This window comes from Diorhabda carinulata, chromosome 12, assembly GCF_026250575.1.
Source record: "Diorhabda carinulata isolate Delta chromosome 12, icDioCari1.1, whole genome shotgun sequence".
Lineage (NCBI taxonomy): Eukaryota > Metazoa > Arthropoda > Insecta > Coleoptera > Chrysomelidae > Diorhabda > Diorhabda carinulata.
In genome coordinates, this window is record NC_079471.1 from 154403 (window position 1) to 170671 (window position 16269).

At 30.3% G+C, this 16269-nt stretch overlaps 2 protein-coding genes across 5 annotated transcripts in view; both read right to left on the bottom strand.

Annotated features, from left to right (window-relative positions):
• Positions 1-5734: 5734 nt before the first annotated feature.
• Positions 5735-8357, bottom strand: LOC130900018 (facilitated trehalose transporter Tret1-like). Of its 3 annotated transcripts, none has more exons than XM_057810322.1 (3): positions 8142-8357; positions 7710-7802; positions 5735-7500 (listed from the first exon to the last, which is right to left on the bottom strand). In XM_057810322.1, the coding sequence occupies exons 2-3, from the start codon at positions 7786-7788 to the stop codon at positions 6185-6187; spliced, it is 1395 nt and encodes a 464-aa protein (XP_057666305.1). In that variant the 5' UTR covers positions 7789-7802; positions 8142-8357; the 3' UTR covers positions 5735-6184. The 3 variants fall into 3 exon arrangements, with proteins under 3 accessions (XP_057666305.1, XP_057666306.1, XP_057666307.1); XM_057810323.1 differs by lacking the exon at positions 8142-8357 and adding an exon at positions 7968-8109; XM_057810324.1 differs by lacking the exon at positions 7710-7802 and having other exon boundaries at positions 8142-8337.
• A 1815-nt stretch (positions 8358-10172) lies between these two features.
• The window catches only part of LOC130900017 (TNF receptor-associated factor 4), a 41074-nt gene continuing 34977 nt past the window's right edge, over positions 10173-16269 (bottom strand). For both annotated transcript variants that reach the window (XM_057810321.1, XM_057810320.1), the window contains exons 2-6: positions 14462-14566; positions 13743-13904; positions 12825-13033; positions 12299-12668; positions 10173-12234 (exon numbers count right to left, since the gene is read on the bottom strand). In XM_057810321.1, coding sequence (XP_057666304.1) covers positions 11881-12234; positions 12299-12668; positions 12825-13033; positions 13743-13904; positions 14462-14533 — 1167 coding nt within the window. In that variant the 5' untranslated portion in view covers positions 14534-14566 and the 3' untranslated portion in view covers positions 10173-11880. The remainder of the gene's footprint in view (positions 12235-12298; positions 12669-12824; positions 13034-13742; positions 13905-14461; positions 14567-16269) is intronic.

A 16269-nucleotide genomic window follows, 5' to 3' on the forward strand; every position in this document is an offset into this window, starting at 1 on the left:
TATTTAATGTAAATTAACATTATCAGACTTATAAGTGATCAATTTTTTTAGACAAGATTATTAAATCCGAAAAAAAATTATAGAGGTATAGTTCATTTTGATAAGAAATTATCTATTATAATTTTTCGCTACCAAATACACAAACAGAATTAGAATTAACCGCGAAAAAGGCCAAGACTGTCATGGCGTCTTTAATTATGTCACAACAGTTGTGATTGTTTATGACAGTCAATTGTGTTTTTTAATAAATAATGAATTATTCGTTTTATAAATACTGTATAGTGCCCCAATGTGATAAAAATGCTAGACAAATTATTCATATACGTTCCAAACAATCAAAAAATACGAAGAAAGTGGTTAAAAATGGCAAGGAGACAAGATGCTTTAACTTTATCAACTAATTATTTCTGTGAAGATCATTTTGATGTAAGTATGAAACAAAAATTGATGTATCTGATCATAAATGTATAGTAAAAGTAATCAATTTTGCAAAATCTACTATAATATACCACATATAAAATGTTACGACTTAATTAAATTAAAGTTATTGAAACTTTGTATTCGCTAACCTCAAAATAAGTATTTTCATTCTACAGTGGAAAAATTCGCCTGGTAACTGCTAATTAAATATGACTTTGTTTGTTCTTCATATAATACTTATAAGTTTTAACTCTGCGTACTTGCGATGAACAAAAATAGTTTTTAATTATAAAAAATTTGTCGAGCTAACGGCGTTAATTTTGGGCAAACTACTACAGTTTGCTTTGTTAAATTTTGATTCCATGGCAAATTATAACTGTCTCTTATCGAGATGAAACTAGAAACGAACTTTATTAATTTAACAATAATTGTTGTTGAAAACTGGTCAATTTATACGAAAATGACAGTTACATCATAGCGTTTCGGTCACGTCACGTTTTCTGATTGGTGTTTAATGTCACGTGATGAATCTTTTATTATTTTTTTATAAAAGTTGTTTTTTATTATATTGCCCTTAAAAAAATCACACTGCCTTTTCGATTCTAAACTTTAGTTTTTCAATATCTACATGACATGATTCATTGGAATATAAAATTCGAATGGTCCCTTTGGAGTACAGCAAAATCTCGATGCGGTCAGATCCGATATTCAATATAAAAATGTTAGGTTATGATTTCATTTTTTTTTTGGCATTTGTAACTGCAACAGACGGTATCACACGATGCGTCCAAAGCTTCCGACGTTTGTCGCTGGTATAATTTGGAATGTTTTGCTTCAAACGTTGGTATTGGTACGTCGGCCAAGTTAAAACACTGGTTTACAACCAAACACACTTCTCGTCCTCTCGCGTTTAATGCTACGTGTTTTGTATGAAAAACCAAAGTTTGCCGTATCGTGTAGTACCGGCTTAACATAAATTCCCAATTTTATCGTAATTTTTTTAAATCGGCCTTCAATAACTTTTTGTAGTTGAAATTTTAAAATTGTTGTCTTAATTATTATTAAAATTATACGTAATATTATTAAATATCGATTTAATGATCGTATGGAATTTGAAATTTTAATATGACGTTGTTCGCCTTGAAGAGGTAAACTTTTTAGTTTCGTGAATCGTATTTATTTCGTTCGTTCAAAATTTAATAATTCGATTGTTGAATACAAAATGGCGTGTACCAATCTTCCTTTGTACTCCACAATCTATATTTTTTTTTAAAAATAAATAATTTATTTAATCGCCTTATTGTTCTTCGAAATAATAACGTTTTCTAGTAACAAAACCGGAAAATTAGTAAGTACTTAAGTTGATAATCAATTATAGTTAATTCAATGTAATGAAAAAAATTCAACATCGAAAATGTCATCAATAAATGTAAAAAGCTGAACACTTTTTTTCAATTAGTCTTACATATATTAATATCAGTACCAAAGTTCAATGTTTTTTAAGTAGCCTCGGAACCATCGATAAGCAACTTTGTAAATACATAAATTTATTGTTCAAAAACAAATAACCTTGAATTTTACACGTGTTTTAACGTTTAGTAAAAAATATAAATAACTACAACCCTTGTATTGAAGACGAAATTCCTAATCACGTTTTTTTTTCGTTAATTTGCGTTCTTAAAAAAATGTAGTTTCCGAATCGGTTACAAAGCGTGAAAAAAGGTACCGTAAAATCACGTACGAATGAAACGATTTTTCTTTTCTTTCGTAATATTCTTTAATATCATCAAATAGACAAAATGTTTATTAAAATAAAGAAACTTTGAATAGAAATTGCGGAAAATTTTCACAATTTTCCTTTCAAAATCATTTGTATCTCTTCCAAAGTTGTAAATACATAAATTTATTGTTCAAAAACAAATAACCTTAAATTTTACACGTGTTTTAACGTTTAGTAAAAAATATAAATAACTGCAACCCTTGTATTGAAGACGAAATTCCTAATCACGTTTTTTTTTTTCATTAATTTGCGTTCTTAAAAAATGTAGTTTCCGAATCGGTTAGAAAGCGTGAAAAAAGGTACCGCAAGATCACATACGAATGAAACGATTTTTCTTTTCTTTCGTAATATTCTTTAATATCATCAAATAGACAAAATGTTTATGAAAACGAAGAAACTTTGAATAGAAATTGCGGAAAATTTTCACAATTTTCCTTTCAAAATCATTTGTATCTCTTCCAAAGTTGTAAATGCATAAATTTATTGTTCAAAAACAAATAACCTTGAATTTTACACGTGTTTTAACGTTTACTAAAAAATATAAATAACTACAACCCTTGTATTGAAGACGAAATTTCTAATCACGTTTTTTTTTCGTTAATTTGCGTTCTTAAAAAAATGTAGTTTCCGAATCGGTTACAAAGCGTGAAAAAAGGTACCGTAAAATCACATACGAATGAAACGATTTTTCTTTTCTTTCGTAATATTCTTTAATATCATCAAATAGACAAAATGTTTATAAAAACGAAGAAACTTTGAATAGAAATTGCGGAAATTTTTCACAATTTTCCTTTCAAAATCATTTGTATCTCTTCCAAAGTTGTAAATGCATAAATTTATTGTTCAAAAACAAATAACTTTGAATTTTACACGTGTTTTAACGTTTACTAAAAAATATAATTAACTACAACCCTTGTATTGAAGACGAAATTCCTAATCACGTTTTTTTTTTCATTTATTTGCGTTCTTAAAAAATGTAGTTTCCGAATCGGTTACCAAGCGTAAAAAAAGGTACCGTAAAATCACGTACGAATGAAACGATTTTTCTTTTCTTTCGTAATATTCTTTAATATCATTAAATAGACAAAATGTTTATTAAAATAAAGAAACTTTGAATAGAAATTGCGGAAATTTTTCACAATTTTCCTTTCAAAATCATTTGTATCTCTTCCAAAGTTGTAAATGCATAAATTTATTGTTCAAAAACAAATAACTTTGAATTTTACACGTGTTTTAACGTTTACTAAAAAATATAATTAACTACAACCCTTGTATTGAAGACGAAATTCCTAATCACGTTTTTTTTTTTCATTTATTTGCGTTCTTAAAAAATGTAGTTTCCGAATCGGTTACCAAGCGTAAAAAAAGGTACCGTAAAATCACGTACGAATGAAACGATTTTTCTTTTCTTTCGTAATATTCTTTAATATCATTAAATAGACAAAATGTTTATTAAAACGAAGAAACTTTGAATAGAAATTGCGGAAATTTTTCACAATTTTCCTTTCAAAATCATTTGTATCTCTTCCAAAGTTGTAAATGCATAAATTTATTGTTCAAAAACAAATAACTTTGAATTTTACACGTGTTTTAACGTTTACTAAAAAATATAATTAACTACAACCCTTGTATTGAAGACGAAATTCCTAATCACGTTTTTTTTTTCATTTATTTGCGTTCTTAAAAAATGTAGTTTCCGAATCGGTTACCAAGCGTAAAAAAAGGTACCGTAAAATCACGTACGAATGAAACGATTTTTCTTTTCTTTCGTAATATTCTTTAATATCATTAAATAGACAAAATGTTTATTAAAATAAAGAAACTTTGAATAGAAATTGCGGAAAATTTTCACAATTTTCCTTTCAAAATCATTTGTATCTCTTCCAAAGTTGTAAATACATAAATTTATTGTTCAAAAACAAATAACCTTGAATTTTACACGTGTTTTAACGTTTAGTAAAAAATATAAATAACTACAACCCTTGTATTGAAGACGAAATTCCTAATCACGTTTTTTATTTCGTTAATTTGCGTTCTTAAAAAATGTAGTTTCCGAATCGGTTACCAAGCGTAAAAAAAGGTACCGTAAAATCACGTACGAATGAAACGATTTTTCTTTTCTTTCGTAATATTCTTTAATATCATCAAATAGACAAAATGTTTATGAAAACGAAGAAACTTTGAATAGAAATTGCGGAAATTTTTCACAATTTTCCTTTCAAAATCATTTGTATCTCTTCCAAAGTTGTAAATACATAAATTTATTGTTCAAAAACAAATAACTTTGAATTTTACACGTGTTTTAACGTTTAGTAAAAAATATAAATAACTACAACCCTTGTATTGAAGACGAAATTTCTAATCACGTTTTTTTTTCGTTAATTTGCGTTCTTAAAAAAATGTAGTTTCCGAATCGGTTACAAAGCGTGAAAAAAGGTACCGTAAAATCACGTACGAATGAAACGATTTGTCTTTTCTTTCGTAATATTCTTTAATATCATCAAATAGACAAAATGTTTATGAAAACGAAGAAACTTTGAATAGAAATTGCGGAAATTTTTCACAATTTTCCTTTCAAAATCATTTGTATCTCTTCCAAAGTTGTAAATGCATAAATTTATTGTTCAAAAACAAATAACTTTGAATTTTACACGTGTTTTAACGTTTACTAAAAAATATAATTAACTACAACCCTTGTATTGAAGACGAAATTCCTAATCACGTTTTTTTTTTCATTTATTTGCGTTCTTAAAAAATGTAGTTTCCGAATCGGTTACCAAGCGTAAAAAAAGGTACCGTAAAATCACGTACGAATGAAACGATTTTTCTTTTCTTTCGTAATATTCTTTAATATCATTAAATAGACAAAATGTTTATTAAAACGAAGAAACTTTGAATAGAAATTGCGGAAATTTTTCACAATTTTCCTTTCAAAATCATTTGTATCTCTTCCAAAGTTGTAAATGCATAAATTTATTGTTCAAAAACAAATAACTTTGAATTTTACACGTGTTTTAACGTTTACTAAAAAATATAATTAACTACAACCCTTGTATTGAAGACGAAATTCCTAATCACGTTTTTTTTTTCATTTATTTGCGTTCTTAAAAAATGTAGTTTCCGAATCGGTTACCAAGCGTAAAAAAAGGTACCGTAAAATCACGTACGAATGAAACGATTTTTCTTTTCTTTCGTAATATTCTTTAATATCATTAAATAGACAAAATGTTTATTAAAATAAAGAAACTTTGAATAGAAATTGCGGAAAATTTTCACAATTTTCCTTTCAAAATCATTTGTATCTCTTCCAAAGTTTTAAATACATAAATTTATTGTTCAAAAACAAATAACTTTGAATTTTACACGTGTTTTAACGTTTACTAAAAAATATAAATAACTACAACCCTTGTATTGAAGACGAAATTTCTAATCACGTTTTTTTTTCGTTAATTTGCGTTCTTAAAAAAATGTAGTTTCCGAATCGGTTAGAAAGCGTGAAAAAAGGTACCGTAAAATCACGTACGAATGAAACGATTTTTCTTTTCTTTCGTAATATTCTTTAATATCATCAAATAGACAAAATGTTTATGAAAACGAAGAAACTTTGAATAGAAATTGCGGAAATTTTTCACAATTTTCCTTTCAAAATCATTTGTATCTCTTCCAAAGTTGTAAATACATAAATTTATTGTTCAAAAACAAATAACTTTGAATTTTACACGTGTTTTAACGTTTACTAAAAAATATAAATAACTACAACCCTTGTATTGAAGACGAAATTTCTAATCACGTTTTTTTTTCGTTAATTTGCGTTCTTAAAAAAATGTAGTTTCCGAATCGGTTACCAAGCGTAAAAAAAGGTACCGTAAAATCACGTACGAATGAAACGATTTTTCTTTTCTTTCGTAATATTCTTTAATATCATTAAATAGACAAAATGTTTATTAAAATAAAGAAACTTTGAATAGAAATTGCGGAAATTTTTCACAATTTTCCTTTCAAAATCATTTGTATCTCTTCCAAAGTTTTGCCTTTAGTTTCCGGTATATACAAATGAGTAAAAACGGCGGTAAGTAAACAAATTATGGAAAATAAATAAAACGGATATTCCATACCTAGCGAATCGGTGAGACGTTGATATATTAGAATGGATAACAACGAAGCTACGATATAACAACCGTCAGCTAAGGTCATACCGTACGCTTTCATTTTAGTAGAAAACAATTCTGCAGTCAAAACAATCGGAACCATTCCTAAACCTATTTTGAAACAGCAAGCGTATAACATTACGCAAACGGTAGGAATCCAGCTGATCTGTATAGTATCGAATCCGCAATTTTTCAAATTGAAATAAACGGCGATAACCAATAAACATACGGCCGTTAAAATACACGATAAAATCAACAAAGTTTTTCTCCCGTATTTATCTATACATATAGAAGCCGTACAAGCCGACGAAACCATCATTATAGAAAATAAAACGGCCGCCGAATTCGGTTGCAAATAAATTGATCCGGCCGCTTCCAAGATAATATGTAAATTCATAAGTAGTACACTGATTCCGGCGAAATGTTGCGCGAAATTCATCGCCGTCATAATTAAAAATCCTTTTCTATTACTAGGTACCGTAAACAGATCTTTCAAATTACCTTTCTCGGTTTTTTGTCTAGCCACCGCATCTTTGATATTTTCCAATTCTTTAGAAATATCGACTTTTTTAGATCTAAACCATTCCAAATTGTTTCCAGCTCGTTCCGATTCGCCTTTATATATCAAATAATAAGGACTTTCCGGCATAAATGGGAAAATGATGAGTTGAGTACACGTCAAACATACGCCAATAACGCAATGGACGTAAAAAGGCGTTAAAGGCACTACCGTATAAACTAAAATAATACCGCACAGCATCATCAAATAAATTAAACTACTCAAGAATCCTCGTATCTTATGTTCGGCTATTTCCGCTATATACATGGGAGTCGCTACGAACGCCATGTTTCCAGCTGCTCCGGCGAACGCCCGCGCCACAAATATGTATTCGACTCTAAGTTGGAGACCTATCGCAACCCAAACTAACGCCGCCACGAAAGTAGCTAACAATATAGATTTTTTCCTTCCGAGTCTATCGACGAAGTACATCGTTATCCAAAGTCCTACGAAAGCTCCTACCATCACCGACGTTTCCAACCATTCTCCTTCGTATTTGTTAATTTTTATGGGAGAATCCGGTTTCAGTAGGATAGGTAAAACCGGAGCCGTCCAACCGTAATGCATACCGTCACTAACTGCGACCAAAGTACCTGTAAAACCAAAAAATTAATTTGAAAATACGAAAATTTAAATATTATGTTCTTGGCAAGTGATTTTTTCATCCATCTAATTAACTAAATTATCGCCGACTTCGTGATTCGTTCCCAAGTGCCTCGTACATTTATTCTTTTAGCACCCTGTACATATTTTTACGTATTTATATTTGGTTAATGTGAATAAGTACAACGTATAAATATACCTGCAAAAACTGCTAGCAACTGAGATAAAGTTCCTTTAAATATATTTTCATTTTGTTCGGCAATCGTTATTGCAGTCATGTTCACTTTTATTCCTAAAATAAATAAAATGGCGGTAGTCTGTATACGTACAGAATTTTAAAATCTTGTACAAATAAAAACTCGTACTCGTATAATCCATCATGTTTTTACAACTTTACAATATTTATTTTATTTAGTTCTTTTGTATGAATGTTGTAAAAAAATATAACAGAACTTACAACATCGAAATATTTTTATAAAAACTTGATTTTGATATCAAATTAGACACTTTTGAACAACTCCGAAATTACCTAACCTAACCTAACTTAACCACATTTAATTCAGTAATTGTTCACTGTGTGTGTGTGTGTGTGTGTGTGTGTTTTAAATTAACACAATGTCTCTGTACTTACCTATTCGTATCGAGATAATATTTCAATAAAAACCAATGGAAATTATAAAACAATATTTTATTTCGTACTTGTTCTTTACAATCCCAGTAAATTGAAATGAAATATAAAAATTCAGTTTACGATAATTAAATTCACTCTGTAGGTTTTAATATTTCAATCAGATCCGTTGTTAAAATTTGTCGTAATGGAATCGACAGAAATATCTAGATAACTAACGACGGTTACCCCCATAACAGATTATTTTTATTTAAATTATCTGATGGAACATATATAAAGAGATTAATGGGCAATAAAAGTACAGTATTGTATTTATAAAAAAATTAAATTATATTTGTATATATTTTGAATTTAAATATTTAAGTCGTATGCACATTTTACGAAAAAAAAAAATCCGAACTCGATGCTGCGCATTCTCAAACATGCGCAGTATAGATCCCATACCAACTGTCCGTTTAGGAATTTTACATTGTCAAAACGCACATCAACATAACCTCAAAAAAGTACAATTGTTTTAAAGTTCGTTTGGTGTATATTAGTGAAAAATAGGTGATAATCGTTACAATATTATGCAAGAAACGGTTCTTATAAAAGCAAAAACGTTGCTCAGCAAACAATTACAATCATTTTACAGCGAAAGAAGGGAAAACGATCCAATGAAGAAACGTTGGACTGCTGCTCGAACTAACGATGAAATCAAATGATTCATAGGGCGTTAAAAGAAGCAATAAACAGTATCATTGGATAAAAAATTGAATATCTAATGCTAAGATGAAACACAGTGATCAAATTATAATTTGTATAATACCCAAGGAACTTTTCAAATTTTGACGTATTAGTAGTAGTGTTATAAAACTACGGGACGTGGTGGAAGAGATAAAATGTTATTCGAACTGGAAAATTATTATTAAATTCCTAGAGCTACAGTTTCCATTTTGCAGAAAGTGCAATCTCAAAAAGACACAACCATATAAGTGATTAATCGTTTGCTCTATTATTTAATAAAACTTTGGTTAGGTTAGGAAAAACAGGAAAAATGTAAAATGCCCAGGTAAAATGAGGGTGTCAAATATAAGGTGATACATATACTTTTGTCAAAACCTGTGATAATTATCAAAAAATTTTAATTACAAAAGTTCTTTGTATTCTGAGGATTTTTAGATTATTGACTTATTATTTTAAATAAAACACCCTATATTTTATTGCGTTTTTTGGTTTAGTTGTGAAAGCACAGGTAAATTTCACGAGACGTATCTATTTGATTTCCGCACGGTTTAAGAAATGGATTACTATATGGAAAATAATGTAACACGCTGAGTATTGCATTTTTGAAATTTAGATTGAGAATGTTTCATTAGGAATAATTCAGAAAAAACTAAAGTTTTGTGTTCAAAAATTCATTTTGGAAATGATGTCATTTTATTGTCCATAATGATTTTTCAATAAAAACTCAAATATTTCCAATACCGTGCGGAAATCAAATAGATCCGTCTTATGAAATTCACCTTTGCTTTTACAACTAAACCAAAAAACGCAATAAAATACATTAAAAATTTCGATATTGAAGAATTGTATACTCTAAAAGTGAATAATCTAAAAATTCCTTCAAAGAACTTTTGCAATTAAAGTTTTTTTATAATTCTTACAGATTTTGAGAAAAGTAAATGGATCACGTTTATTTTTTGACAAATTTTGTTAAATCGTCTACAATTATCTAGTCATAACGCAAGAAGGACTCTCTCAGGATCAAATTTTGCCGGTTTTTTTTGCAAAATGTTTAAACTTTTCATCAAATGCCCGAATTTGCAGATAGAGTAATTCGTTGGTTAAAGTTTGGTTGGATTTTTGTATGGATGGGGGTTCGGTTCGTTAGTGTAGACCCTGAAAGCTCCTGTGCAAGGGGTGGGAATGTGTTTGCCTAACTATTTCTGAAACGGCTCTTCTCGGTTTGGATTTTTTTTATATTTTGAGGAATTTTCTCAAACCATTCAAATTTCACTGTCCGAAAAGACTGGAATAAAGAAAACAGAGGCGGTTGTTAAACGTATTATTTTATTCAAAACTGGAATAATAGATGCCAGTTATTACAAAATTATATTTAAATGACTAAAATATTATGTGTACCGAGTACAAACGAACCGAATATAAACAAAAACTTTGGTGGTCTCCAGCTATCACATAACAAAACGAAAAACTTTTTACAAAATTTCCTGAACATAGTAGTGACTTTTCAAGAAATTCGGCAATATACTATTATTTATATAATATACAGTTTAAATATAAATAAAACAGAAGATTTTTGATTAAATGGTTATCGTCAAAGTTCAAAAAATGTTAATATTAACGAAATATTATTCCTCGTAGTTGTAGCGACATCTATTACGTATACAAACATACTAAATTTTATATATACATGGTTGTCAAACTATTTCAATTTATTTAGTATTCAAGATACATAGAAATTGAATCAAAGACTGTTTTATTGCCAGATTAAATTAAATTAATTCGAAAATGAAATTAAAAAATAGTAATACGATATAAACATTTGCCAACTGTATAGAAACTTATAAATCTATAGTTTTTCTACTTCCTGTTTAAAATTCAATAAATCGAGTTTTTTTTTCTGTGTCTGTCCGTAACTCACTTAATATACAACGTAAAATAAAATGCACTATACGAGGTGTGGCTATAAAGTAACAGGGACTGTTAGCAACTTTGAAAAACTGCAATCGAAACAAGTGTATGTAAGTAAATGTCGCGTTCGCGTCTTTTTGAGTGAGACTAACTAAAAGATATCGAAGATTATTCACATCTGAATCGCCTTTCGGAGTCAAAATCGACGACGACAAATTTTACATGTAAATTTCAACTAAAATGCTCACATTTGAGCAACAAGAAGCTAGTAAAAATATTTGTATTCGATATAATCGAATAACATTGATTGAAAATAATTTCATTTAGCTCTAATTTGATCGAAGAATATTAAGAATCAAATTAAATCGAAAAGAAAACGTGATATAGCCAATTGCGAAACAACAATAATCAACAAAAGGGAAGAAGAAGGAACTAAAAGAACCGAGAAGATAAGGAGAATTGTAACAGGTCCAAACACAAAACAGTAGGGAGAAAAGAGAACAAAGAAAAACGAAGAAAGGAAGGAAAATAAAGTGAGATACGTAAAAGCACATAGAAAACCAACAGAAATGTTCTAAAAGAATAACGCAATGGACACCATTGTGGTCAAGGAGAAGAAAAATATTTGTAGGAACGAAATAAAGAACTGGTGGACAAAAACAACCAACACAAACGATGAATTATAAAGAAAACGGTCCACGTCGTGGAACATTCGTCTAGATCTATTAGAACGAGGAGTAGCATGTTGGGAAAGCCTTACTGGATCGATTATAGGAGGACGCCACAGTAAAAAGTTTAAAAGAATTGATTATCTTCAGAAATAAATCGATTTATACCTTGTAAACCTTTTTCGAAGAAGTCTTCCGATACCAGATAGTTTATATGATATAATAAGTCACGATACAATACGAAATGTTTCTTTTCCGATAACTTCTCTAATTACATTATCTTTATACATTTATACACTTTTATATATACATATCGAAAAAGAAAAATGAGATCATCAAAAACATTTTCAGAACAATTATATATAGATCGTACTCAAGGCCAAATTGTCAAAATTTGGTTTGGCAACGTTGCTTAATGACGTGCACGAATATTAATGTGATTAAACGGCAACAATTTTACTTGGATCCACTTTAACTCTGATAAACATGGTGTCGTCTTTCATAAAATGTCTTTTTTTGAGCATTTCGTGCGAGACGAATTTCGGAAAACCGAAACCTAAGGAATCCGGTTCCCTGCTGGGTCGTTGGAAGTTTTTCCACGTCGGATCCGGTATGAAGCTTTCGACTATGTTGCAGGCTTTTTCGGGACACGTCGATTGATCGAATAACGTAAAAGATACTGAATGGGAAAACGGCCATCTTAATAAAGCGTCGTATTCGCCGGGAAGGATTTTTATATACACGGATATATGGGAATCTTCACCTGCGCCGTTTCCGTTTGGAAAAAGGGATGCCTGTAATAAATAAAACAACTCGATTTTAATCGAAAAAAAATATTTTTTTTGTACTAATATTTACCTGTAGTTTATATCCATATTGACTAGTATAGAAAGGCGGCGATACCAACTCCATCCCCTCTTTACTTTTAGCTTCGGCCATTTTGGCAGCGAAATCGCTAATTTTCCAAATTAAAGTACCGGAATAATTCAAAGATAACCTAGATAAGGCGCTCTTCAAAGACGTTATTTGATGTTGTTGTTTAGATACAACATTACACATAAGACTTAAATGTTGTTGACAATTTTCTTCCAGATGTTTCTCTATAACATATCTAGGTCCTTTGAATCTACATCCAGCGTCTTTGAAGCTACAACTGTGTACCGAAACTGTACATTCTTCCTTGAGGTGCGTGTCCAATTCTTCCCTAGCCAATACACTCACGTCGCACCTAAAAAATTTAATAAATATTATAACAATAAAACTAAAAAGTCGACATCCACGCCATCTCTACTCCAAACGAGAAATCTATAAAGTATGACATGGCAGGAAACTGTAAAATACTATTAAAATAATATAGAGATGGGAGTTCCTTTATGTAACTTACCTGTTGGGACATTGCACCGGTACTCTTCCGCATTTAACGTGATGAGCTGGTAAAGTATCGGCTACGAATTCTTTGGTGCAATATCTGCAAGGCACAAGTCTTTTTGAACAGTCTCCAATTTTGTGTTGACCCAAGTGTCGCCGGTGTATTTTTACTCCGCATTTATTTTCGCAATACAGGGGTTCGTATCCGCAATGACCGACGTGATTCTGAAAAATTGAATATATGACGATTTTCTTTGGAAATTGTGGAGTTTTTATCTTTACTTTTTCGCTACATATTTAAAATGGAAACAGAAAAAAAAAACAGTTATAAACATTCCCGCGTTGTTTTGTACCTCTAAATATATACTGAGAAAAAGTTTAAAACTCGTTTTCTATAATTATATAAACCGAGAAAAAGTATTTAAATAAATCGTTGTTATATTTCGTACACTGAGACAAATATTGAAATATTTCGAATTCTATAGAATCCGTTGTGATGTTCTCCGGCACCGTTCTCGCAAACAGGGCCGAAAATCTTTGTTTCGCATTCTTCTGGACTGCTCAGTCAGTTATCAGGACTTGGTACATGGTTTTTTGTTCATTGTTCACGAGATTTTGAGCCGAAATGTCAACATTTTCCGCATAGACGAAGTGCCGCTTGAGCCTTGTTCCTTCCAGTGGGAAATCGAACAGTTTTGTCCTCCCTAACTCAAACATGGGTTCACAGGAACAACTGCACTTAGAGATCCCGATACTTTCACTTTGCCTCGGTTTGTTTTGAACGCCAAACCCCACCAGGTCTCCGAGGATACCGTCGTACGCCTTGAGGAACTAAATTAAGATCGAAATTGTATTTGTAGGTTTTCGGAGCAACAAAAATGGAAAACGCGCTGATATATATGAAGAAATTTTATAAAAATCTCGAATGACTTACTTCTAAAGCGTGTCCGGTAAATTCCTTGTTACAAAATTCGCATCTAGTTCTTCTCTGCGGACAAGTGTATTTGAGGTGATCCTCCATCAATACTCTGGGTATTTGTGCTCCACATTTACTCGTGCATGGGATAGCGTCGTGTTTACAAGTATTTAAATGTCCCTGGAAAAACAAATAGAATCGTTCGAAACACGAAATTTTCTCCATCGCTTACAACGGACTACCGTTCGATAACGCTAATAATTAACTAACATATTTTAATGATGTACAATACTTTTTTCAATTTACCTTGAATATACCTGCACACATACGTCGTGGTAAAAAATTGTTACGAAAAAGTTGTAGATCACTAGATTTTATTAATTACGAGTGTTGTATTCGAAAGTAATGTGGATTTAGTATGTTTTACCGACGATTTTAACTAAACACAATGTACCCTCAAATTTCGTTATTCGATTTTATTATAACTATAACCGTTCCAACTATCAAGTCCCATCTCTATATAAAAAAAGTTTTCTCCGTGTTTTTGTTTCAGGGATTTCAAACTTTTTTTTATCGTAAACTCAAAGCCAAATAGTTTTTTGTTTACCACAATAATTTCTGTTTGAACTATTTGAAAATATTTGTCGTACATAGATATAAATACTTGAATTTTTTACACCATTATACTTCTTCTTTAAACGGAATTTAAAGTTAGAATACTAGAATTCGTATTATACCTTTAATTTTCTAAGTTCATCGGACCATTTACATCCTTCCTTGTGGTGAATGCAATAGACAATTGAGCTCATAATAGCCTTCTCTGATTCAGGATCCGAATAAATCTGCAACAATGAAAAATGAAAAAAAAAAAAAAAATGTAAATTCCACAACTTTCACAACAACGGTACTTCTAACGCATTCTGCACCGAGCAGACCTTGCGAAACATGCGAGGAGATACAAATAACTAGAGATGCGTCTTGAACGGTTACTATTAACACTTGTAGTTCAATTATTATAGTTTACAATTACCAGCTGAAGACGATAACTTGGTTATCGAAACGCGCTTCAGACAGTGTAATTATGACAGTCGACGTAGAGATGGCGAAAGACAGTGTATTCAGTTCCAGAAATTCCAACTCAATAATTACCGGTAATAAATAAAATATTCAGTACTTCCAATAATATTTAAACTAAAATAGACCTTTCAAGAATACCTGACGTTATGGGTTTGAATAAATTACGTTGCTACACGGTGAATCCGATCAATCGATATTTCACCGTTCCAACCATCAATTCCCATCTTTATACAAACTACGACTAACTACTTTTGAATCTGACGATTTCCGATTCATTTTCATTCTCCAAATGATAATTTGATTTTGTTCCCACGAAAACCGCCATACGTGGACTTATCATGATTGTGATATGAGGTCAACTCGAGGGTCAATTACGAATCGCGTACAAATTTAAGACACATTCCGTTCGATTTCCGGTCTGTGTCTAATTAAGATAAACATTCACAAATAGTTTAATCGATTGTTGAGAATATCTACTGGTACATCGAATTGTTTCTATTGGAAAAGTTATTAGAAACAATTTTATAGAAAAATTTAATATCTATATTTATATTTGTAATTTTGTTCTATGTAATTGAGATACTTTCAAAAATAAACTGTAGAGTCCGTTGGTGGTTATTTTTTATACTTAAAACGCCCATCTCTATATAATAAACATAATGAATCATTCGATTTGGACTAATACATTTAATTAATTAAAAAATCGATCGATCGATACGAATCGATCTAGTATGAAATCTATATAAGTATCTTGGAAACGTCAAAACAAATTATAACCTAAAAAAATCTCGCTACTTAACTTTTCGTTACCAGCTAGCTTTTCGATACGCTTTCTACTTCTAAAAACATACTTACCTACGTCATAAAAATTAAAATACTATCTATTTTATTGCCATTAGAAAATATAATCTTTGAAAAATTACAATGAAATCTTTTTTAAACAATAACTGTAACAACCTTGAAGTCAATCCGTCGTTCTGAACAAGTAACCGTACTACCAACTGTCAAAAAACTAATGCCATTACCAACACTACTTATCGACCGTTGGTTAATATGCTGTGAGGAAATGATTATTTTTCATGGGACAAATATTAATTGAACATTAGACAAGTATTCAAAAACTTATCAGAGAAATTTTTGAAAGTTTGTTGTATTTACAATAGAAAATAAAATGCCCGTACAATACCAAAGTTATTACCAACATTTTTGGCATCGATGATAAAAAATCCCAAGTCGATTGACAAGACAAAGTTTTTGTAGTAAATATTTGTAACTTGCTTATCTTCAATAATATAACTTCTTATTATAGACTCTAATTGAAAAAGAACTCAGGGACGTAGCAAGGACATTTTACCTAATCATTTTATAAGATTTGTTATTGGCATTCCAAACATTTTCTAAACGTTTCATTTATTACATAACAGTTATGTGAACGCGAACGTAACCGAAGATCCATTCAAGTTAGACT

Excerpts from the sequence above, each read along its gene's own strand:
- LOC130900018 (XM_057810322.1), bottom strand. The coding sequence starts at position 7,788 with ATGACTGCAATAACGATTGCCGAACAAAATGAAAATATATTTAAAGGA. Across the intron at positions 7,501-7,709 it reads GTTGCTAGCAGTTTTTGCAG|GTACTTTGGTCGCAGTTAGT; the intron begins GTATATTTATAC and ends TTGGTTTTACAG.